The sequence below is a fragment of the Vicia villosa genome, linkage group LG1 (genome assembly GCF_029867415.1).
Source record: "Vicia villosa cultivar HV-30 ecotype Madison, WI linkage group LG1, Vvil1.0, whole genome shotgun sequence".
In the NCBI taxonomy this organism is placed as follows: domain Eukaryota; kingdom Viridiplantae; phylum Streptophyta; class Magnoliopsida; order Fabales; family Fabaceae; genus Vicia; species Vicia villosa.
Window position 1 is genome coordinate 4,703,514 of NC_081180.1, and position 9,306 is coordinate 4,712,819.

At 42.8% G+C, this 9,306-nt stretch overlaps 1 protein-coding gene across 1 annotated transcript; it reads right to left on the reverse strand.

Annotated features, from left to right (window-relative positions):
- Positions 1–6,837: 6,837 nt before the first annotated feature.
- LOC131644147 (uncharacterized) lies at positions 6,838–8,524 on the reverse strand. The gene is made up of 2 exons (XM_058914902.1): positions 7,031–8,524; positions 6,838–6,873 (listed from the first exon to the last, which is right to left on the reverse strand). The coding sequence occupies exons 1-2, from the start codon at positions 8,522–8,524 to the stop codon at positions 6,838–6,840; spliced, it is 1,530 nt and encodes a 509-aa protein (XP_058770885.1).
- Positions 8,525–9,306: the final 782 nt, after the last annotated feature.

Sequence of the window (9,306 nt, forward strand, 5' to 3'; positions counted from 1 at the left end):
ATCGAAGAGGTTTTTGAAGTGACTTACCTTGGCAAATATGAGGTAATTCTGGGGGTGTTGAAGTCGTGCGAGTATCCAGACACGTTCTAAATGATCCAAGGAAGCTTTTGCAACCTTTAGATTGGGTTGAAACGCCTTAATTCTCTGAAACCGATTTGGACTTTCTTGAAGGAATTTTACGTTCTTGCAAGCTCTCTTCTGCCCAGTTTTTCGTCCCCTAGTCTCTTGGCTAGTGTTTACTACTTATAGGAGAATAGAATTAGGGTAAATCTTTGTCCAAAACCTCACTTAAATCCAATCTTCCTAACTTGAGAAATTGATTTTATTTCTTGCACTTTAAGCTACTATTCTTGGCCCAATTTATATCAATCTTTTCCTAATTGATTTACCACGAAAATTGAATTGTATTTTGCCATTATTGTTGATTAAAAAATAATCAAAACATATTTTTTACCAAATATTTGATTCTCCATTTAATTAAAATCATTAAAAATAAATTTTAAATGAAATAAAAATATGCAAAACCAAATAAAATGATATAATTCATGGCATATGTTTTGGATAGCTTGTGGACCAAGTTTGGGTCATAGAATGTAGGCCTATTTGCAAGAATCTCAATTTTGAACCCTCCTTTTTCACATTTGGTCCCTTAAAATCACCTGACTTTGATCAAGCATATCTCCTTCAATTTTTAAGCTATGAGGGAGTTCTAATACTTTTTAGAAACCTCAAGAGGTCCTCTATAAGCCACCTTGGAACATATTTTTCATTTGAAGCTTTTATCTTGATCATATTCTCTTTGGGAAAAAACTGTTTCTGAAGGATGCCTGAAAATGACCTGTAATCTTTTGCTTTGTATCTCTTAAATGAAGCATTTCTAGCCCTGGCTTGTGAGACACAAAGTTGTAGAGAATCCAATTTCCTTCAAAATAGGCTTTGATTGGGGAATTTTTGATGTTCCATGTGAAAGTTATGCCCAGTCAAAGTTGGGTTGACTTTCTCCTACGAAACCCTAATTTGAACCTTTTTGTATTTGTTCATCTCTGAGTTTCTATTAATGGAATCATGATCAATTCTTGATCAAATGATGGTTATACATCCCCATACTTGTTGTGTGACCAATGGTTAGAAGTTTGGATCATGCCTTGACTTTGGATTTGAATCAGTTGATTGTAGATCTTGAGATTGTTTGAGCAGGTGACCTTTGGAGTAGTGCCTTGACTTTTGCCATGGATTTAGATTAGATCACTATAAACCATACATCCTTGATTAGGAGCCTTATCTCATTGATCCCTCTTAGGGGAACCTCAAACCCTAGCCTTAGGAGGCTCTTGACTAGGGGTGTTGCTTGAATGGATCCCTAGTCTTTGAATCTTTATAAGTGAAGTAGATGGGGCAAATTTTGGGGTATGACAGCTGCCCCTGTTCAATATTCTTGAACCTGAAGAGACGGACAGGCTTACTTTCCTGTCGCGACCTGAAGATGGAAGATTATTGAACACTGAGAATGCCCTGAAATTTGCTGATATTGCGGAATGTGGAGTAGATGCGTTGCTGGCCGCGGGATTACCGTGGTATGGCATGTTTGGGACTGGGATTGGAGCTTGAAAATGAAATGAGTCATGGCTGCTATCAGAGAACGTGGTGCCATATCACTGTCGTGGTAAGACGTAACGCGAGGGTTACGATTTGGATTGAAGTTGAAGGTGCCATTATCACTGCCAAGGGACTAACATGATAAGACGTAACGCGAGGGTTACGATTTAGTTTGGAAATTGCCGTTATCACTGCCGTGATAAGACGTAACGCGAGGGTTACGATTTGGTTTGAAATTGCCGTTATCACTGCCGTGATGAGACGTAACGCGAGGGTTACGATTTGGTTTGAAATTGCCGTTATCACTGCCGTGATAAGACGTAACGCGAGGGTTACGATTTGGTTTGAAATTGCCGTTATCACTGCCGTGATAAGACGTAACGCGAGGGTTACGATTTGGTTTGAAAGTGCCGTTATCACTGCCGTGATAAGACGTAACGCGAGGGTTACGATTTGGTTTGAAATTGCCGTTATCACTGCCGTGATAAGACGTAACGCGAGGGTTACGATTTGGTTTGAAATTGCCGTTATCACTGCCGTGATAAGACGTAACGCGAGGGTTACGATTTGGTTTGAAATTGCCGTTATCACTGCCGTGATAAGACGTAACGCGAGGGTTACGATTTGGTTTGAAATTGCCGTTATCACTGCCGTGATAAGACGTAACGCGAGGGTTACGATTTGGTTTGAAAGTTCCGTTATCACTGCCGTGATAAGACGTAACGCGAGGGTTACGATTTGGTTTGAAAGTGCCGTTATCACTGCCGTGATAAGACGTAACGCGAGGGTTACGATTTGGTTTGAAATTGCCGTTATCACTGCCGTGATAAGACGTAACGCGAGGGTTACGATTTGGTTTGAAATTGCCGTTATCACTGCCGTGATAAGACGTAACGCGAGGGCTACGATTTGGTTTGAAATTGAAATTGAGAATAGATTTTGAAATTGGATTCAAGAGAACCCAAGCTTCATCTGCAAAATGATGCTCTGTGAATGTATATGCTTATGATTTGTTGTAAATGTATGCATGCTTATGCCGATGGTACATATGTAAGTGTACATGCGTATGAATATGTATGATGAATTCCATGCATTATCTTCTGTCACCCATTGGATTTGTTTAGCTTTTCGAGCAGCCTTGTGGGTCTTAACTCAGATCGTCTGGAGTTAGTCTACTGGGATATTGCAGTGCTTTCAGGACCAGGCGTATATCAACTACCGGAGATGCCGTGGTTTCATCCCCTTTATTTGGTCTTGTTAGTTTGTAAGTTTCTTGTTTTAAGCTCAAAGTTTAAAGTTTATGAGACATAAATTATTCTTTGCACTTGGTATTGAAATGATGAAAAGATAAGTATGAAAAGGAAAAGACTTTTATTGATTGTTGCCTTGAATTGGCGAATGTACAAAAGGTATGAAAGAGAAAAAAAAATGACAAATAGAAATGATATTAATACTGCTATTGCTCTTTTGCTATCGAGGTCCCCAGTAATCCTTTGACTTCGGAAGTTGGTGATTGCTCGATTTCCTATCCTTTACGAATTGTCTTGGGCTCGTAGCTTGAAGCCTTGCCCCTGCTAGGCATAGTACCTCTTGACTGCATCTGAATTGATTGGATGCGGTAGCTCATCCCCATCCATTGTAGTGAGGATTAATGCCCCTCCTGAGAACACTGTTTTTACGATGTATGGACCTTCGTAGTTAGGTGTCCATTTTCCTCGGGCGTCGAGTCGAGGTAACAGTATCTTCTTGAGGACAATGTCACCTTCTTTGTAGGTTCGAGGTCGGACCTTCTTATCGAACGCTTTTTTCATCCTCTTCTGATAGAGTTGTCCATGACACAAAGCTGTCAGTCGCTTTTCTTCAATGAGATTAAGCTGATCAAAACGAGTTTTTACCCATTCTGATTCTTCTAACTTTGTGTCAGCTATGACTCTTAGTGACGGGATCTCCACCTCGATTGGGAGGACAACTTCCATACCGTAGACTAGGGAGAAGGGGGTTGCCCCTGTAGACGTACGCACCGAGGTTCTGTAACCGTGCAGGGCGAAGGGAAGCATTTCGTGCCAATCCTTGTATGTTTTCACCATCTTTTGTATTATTTTTTGATATTCTTATTTGCAGCTTCGACAGCGCCGTTCATCTTAGGCCTGTATGGTGAAGAATTGTGGTGTTCGATCTTGAACTCCTCGCACAGCTCCCTCATCATGTTATTGTTCAGATTCGACCCATTATCGGTAATGATTCGGCTTGGGATCCCATATCGGCAAATGAGGTTATGCTTGATGAACCGAGTAACCACTTGTCTTGTTACATTTGTGTAGGAAGCAGCTTCGACCCACTTGGTGAAATAGTCGATAGCAACCAATATGAATCGGTGTCCGTTAGAGGCTTTGGGTTCGATCATTCCTATCATGTCAATCCCCCACATTGCGAATGGCCATGGTGAACTCAGAACGTTCAACGGGTTTGGTGGTACGTGCACCTTATCAGCGTAGATTTGGCACTTGTGACAGGTCCTTGCATATTGGAAACAGTCGGCCTCCATTGTTAACCAGTAGTACCCTGCTCGCAGTATCTTTCTAGCCATTGAGTGTCCGTTTGTGTGGGTCCCAAAGGTTCCTTCATGTACCTCCCTGATAATCTCCTTGGCCTCGTTTTTATCTACACACCTCAACAACACTGAATCATAGTTCCTTTTGTATAGGATGCTTCCGCTTAAGAAGAACTTGGATGCAAGTCTCCTCAGTGTCTTTTTATCAATTGTTGAGGCATTCTCCGGGTATTCTTGTTTTTCCAGGTACTTTTTAATGTCGTGGTACCATGGTTTGTTGTCAGACTGCTCCTCAATTGTGAGACAATAGGCAGGTTCGTCGAAGTGTCTAACAGTTATCCGTGGTTCATGGTTTGGCCAGGTCACCTTGAACATAGAGGAGAGCGTTGCTAGTGCGTCGGCTATTTGATTTTCTTCCCTCGGGATATGAGTAAAGGTGATAGTATCAAATTCAGCCGTCAACTCCAGTATAAGGTCTCGGTATGGGATTAGTTTTGCATCCCGCGTGTCCCATTCTTTGTTGACTTGATGGATTACCAATGCTGAGTCTCCGTATACATCAAGGAGTTTGATCCTTAGGTCGATTGCAGCTTCTAACCCCAATATGCATGCTTCGTATTCTGCAATGTTGTTGGTGCAGTCGAAACATAGTCTTGCAGTGAAGGGTAAGTGTCGGTCATCGGGAGATGTCAATACTGCCCCTATGCCATGTCCTAGTGCATTTGAGGCACCGTCGAACATGAGTTTCCATACCAAACCCGGTTCGGGTCCCTCGTCGGGTCCTGGTATTTCATAGTCTCTTACTAGCATAATATCCTCATCGGGGAAGTCGAACTTCATGGATTGGTATTCCTCGAGGGGTTGGTGAGCAAGATGTTCTGCCAATACACTCCCTTTTATTGCTTTTTGAGTTACATATTGTATGTCGTATTCGGACAACAACATTTGCCACCTTGCAATTCTACCCGTGAGCGCCTGCTTTTCGAACACGTATTTTAAAGGATCCATTCTCGATATTAGCCACGTGGAATGATTCAGCATATATTGCCTTAGACGTTTGGAGGCCCATGCTAGGGCACAACATGTCTTTTCCAATGCTGAATACCGAGATTCGCAATCCGTGAATTTCTTACTGAGGTAGTAGATAGCATGTTCTTTCCTGCCTGTTTCATCCTGCTGTCCCAGTACACACCCCATAGACCTTTCGAGTACTGTGAGGTACATGATTAGTGGCCTTTCGGGTACAGGAGGTAAGAGTATAGGTGGTTCTTGCAAGTAGTTCTTTATGGTTTCGAAGGCTACTTGACAATCATCATTCCACTTGATGGGTTGATCCTTCCTGAGTAGTTTGAATATAGGCTCGCATGTAGCCGTTAGATGCGAAATGAACCTTGAGATGTAATTCAATCGACCCAGGAAACCTCGTACCTCTTTTTCTGTTTTTGGAACGGGCATCGCTTGTATGGCTTTTACTTTGTCAGGATCGACCTCTATGCCTCGCTGGCTTACAATGAATCCCAACAGCTTTCCCGATCTTACACCAAACGTACACTTGTTCGGGTTTAACCTTAGCTTGTACTTCTTTAGACGTTCAAACAGCTTATGTAGATTTGTAATATGCTCTTCTTCTGTGCGAGACTTAGCAATCATATCATCTACATATACTTCGATCTCCTTATGAATCATATCATGGAAAAGTGTGACCATGGCTCTTTGATATGTTGCCCCTGCGTTTCGTAACCCAAAAGGCATTACTTTGTAGCAGAAAGTGCCCCAGGATGTCATGAAGGTCGTCTTTTCCATATCTTCGGGAGCCATCTTGATCTGATTATACCCAGAGAACCCATCCATGAAGGAAAACCACGAAGCTTGTGCTGTATTATCCACCAAGATATCTATATGCGGTAGTGGAAAATCGTCTTTCGGACTTGCTTTGTTCAGGTCTCTGTAATCTACACACATGCGTACCTTCCCGTCCTTCTTAGGAACTGGCACTATGTTGGCAATCCAGGGTGGATAGTCAACTACAGCAAGAAATCCGGCGTCAAATTGTTTGAGCACCTCTTCCCTAATCTTACTATCCATATCTGGTCGAACCCTTCTGCGCTTTTGCCTGACCGGCGCACATCCTTTTTTGAGAGGTAACCTGTGTACCACGATGTCTGTATCTAACCCCGGCATGTCACGGTATGACCAAGCAAAAATCTCTGCATACTCATGGAGGAGCTTGATTAGCGTTGCTTTTACATCCTTACCTAGTGTTGCCCCAATCTTAATGTTCTTAGGTTCTTCGTCCGTTCCCAAGTTTATGATTTCAATGGCCTCTTGTGGAGGGAGCATGCTCTTGGATTCCTTATCCACTAACCTTGACAACTCTTCCGGAAGTTCATCGTCTTCCTCATTCCCTTCTTCAGCCTGATTAGCGAGAGCCTCGAGTTTGTATAGAGTCTCAGCAGTATTATTATCGGTGGTGTCGGAAGGTGATCTGCACATGTTTTATGTTTTGTTTTCTTTTAGTATGCAGATGTGAATGTGCTTTGTTTGTGCAAGAAATTTATTTGTCATTTTCAGAAATGGAGAAGGAATAAATGCGAAAAAGAAAAAGGCAATGTTTTCAATACCAAAATGCAAAGACAATTTTATTAATAAACTTCAAACTTGAAAGTAAATGGGGCCCTTACAAACTAACTCTATGCTTCGGGCGAGGCATGAGTGTTATTGTCTTTCTTTATTAAAAAGGGAAATAAAACACACAATAGGAAATTACTTTGAAATGAAAACTATCTCCGGTATCTCCAGGCTTGTCCAATTCTGAAGCTGTTCTCCTGGCCTAATCATCCGGATAAAATTGGACGTTCCCTCCATGCTAGATATCATGGATACATGCTCATATCCACCTGTAACAAAAGTCTGTGCGATCGGAGGGAATCGTTGCTCTTCCTTTGCAGCCTTCTTTGTTGGTTGGTATCCTAACCCCAGACGATCTTTCTTCTCTTGCACTTCTGGAATTTTTCCCCAGCCTTCCATCTTTGTGTCTTGCAGGTCTCTCCAGGATGTCACCACCCTTCGTGTTTTCTCAATTGGTAGTGTGACAGCAGTGGCAATCTCTAGTGCTTGGAACGAAGTCTCTAATGCCTTTTCCCCAGCCTCAATGTATCGGTATGAGTCTAGATTGCTGACAAATATGTCCTCCTCCCCACTGACGGTTACTATAGAGTTTCCATCCACAAATTTCACCTTTTGATGCAGAGTAGAGGTAACTGCCCCAGCAGCATGGATCCAAGGGCGTCCTAATAAACATGTGTAGGCAGGCTCAATCTCCATCACTTGGAAATTGATGCAGAAAGTGTGAGGGCCTATTACCACAGGGAGGTCCACCTCTCCAAACACCGGGCTTTGCGACCCATCAAAGGCTTTGACCACCAGACGGCTTGGTCTTATTACCAGTCCTTCTAAATCTATCTTGTCTAAGGTGGCCTTTGGCATCACATTTAATGATGATCCCGTGTCGATCAACACTCTAGACAGATGAGCTTTCCCACATTGTATGGAGATATGCAGGGCTTTGTTATGCTCTTTCCCTTGTGAGGGCAACTCGTGTTCACTGAAGCTTAAGCATGCCCCAGCAGTAAGATTAGCCACCATTCCATCAAATTGATTTACAGTGATGTCTTTGGTTACATGGGCAGCACTCAAGATCTTCATCAGGGTGTCTCGATGTTTTTCTGAATGGATTAACAGTGAGAGGAGTGATATCCTGGATGGAGTTTGGTGCAACTGATCCACTACCTTATAATCACTTTTCTTGATTAATGCCAAGAATTCTTCGGCATCTTTGTTAGTGATCTCCTTGTCTATGGGTGTCACAGTAGCTTGATCATTTGCTTGTGCTGAATTCTCTTTTGATTTAGCAGTATTGAATATGCGACCGCTACGAGTCATACCCCCAGGCCCGACGATGTTTGTCACATCGGTACTAGCATTAGACTTATATTCCCATGGAACTGCTTTCATCTTGTCCACAGGATATGGATCCCTGGCTGGGATAATCCTAGTGTGTACTTGTGCGGGTATCAGCAGTGTGGCTTTGGCGCAAGGGATGATCAACGTCTTCCTTGCCCCTTGTCTTGGTATCATTAACGGTTCATTCCTGTCCAGCATGGCCACATACTCTTCCTCAGGATATTCTTTAAACTGAACTAACCCTTGATTCACGAGTCTTTGTAAGGTTGTCTTAAAGGCTTCGTTATGTTCGAGGACGAACCCCTTTGCAAGTAGATACCTCTTAAGGGCATCTATGGGGGAGCTCCGTTGTTGAACAAACTCTTGCTCGGTGACTACCTCTATTGCATTGACTGTGCCACCATGACGGGGCATATGGTTTGTCTTCACATTAGGTTTGTCAAAAGCAATTGCTCCTGACTCTATCAGGTCCTAAACCTTGTGCCTAAAGGCCCAACATTTTTCCAATGTATGCCCCGGAGAATTGGCGTGAAATTCACACCTCTCATTAGCTTTGAAATTGGGCATAGTCTTTCCGGGAATCGGAGGTGGCATAGGCCTGAGTTCCACTAACTGCTCGTTTAATAGATGCTTCAGTATCTCGCTTTTAGAAGTGGGCAAAGGGTCGAACTTCCTCGGAGGGCCTTGGAATCTTGGTTGAGGTGAGTATGTCATAGGAGGTCTAAGCTCTTGATGCGCTACTGCGTTGGTCTCCCCTTCCTTCTTTTTAGCGAAGGTTGAGGTGGGCCTCTTTGAGTGATAAGAGTTAGATGATACTCCTTGTATTTTCCCGCTCTTAATTCCGTCTTCTATCCTTTCACCAATAACCACTAAATCTGAAAACCCTGAGGACACACTCCCTACCATTTTATCGTAGTACGGCCCTTGTAATGTAGCCATAAACATTTTTACGAGTTCTTTTTCCAACAGGGGAGGTTGGACTCGGGAGGCCATTTCCCTCCATCTCTGTGCATACTCCTTAAACGATTCCTCTTTCTTTTGTGACAAATTTTGGAGTTGCATCCGATCGGGTGCCATGTCCAAATTGTATTTATATTGTTTTAGGAACGTATTAGCAAGGTCGGTCCAGCTTCGGATGTGAGACTTCTCTAATTGCATGTACCAGTCAACCGATGCTCCACTCAAGCTATCTTGGA

Excerpts from the sequence above, each read along its gene's own strand:
- LOC131644147 (XM_058914902.1), bottom strand. The coding sequence starts at position 8,524 with ATGCCCCGTCATGGTGGCACAGTCAATGCAATAGAGGTAGTCACCGAG. Across the intron at positions 6,874-7,030 it reads TTACAGGTGGATATGAGCAT|AAAGACAATAACACTCATGC; the intron begins GTATCCATGATA and ends TTTTTAATAAAG.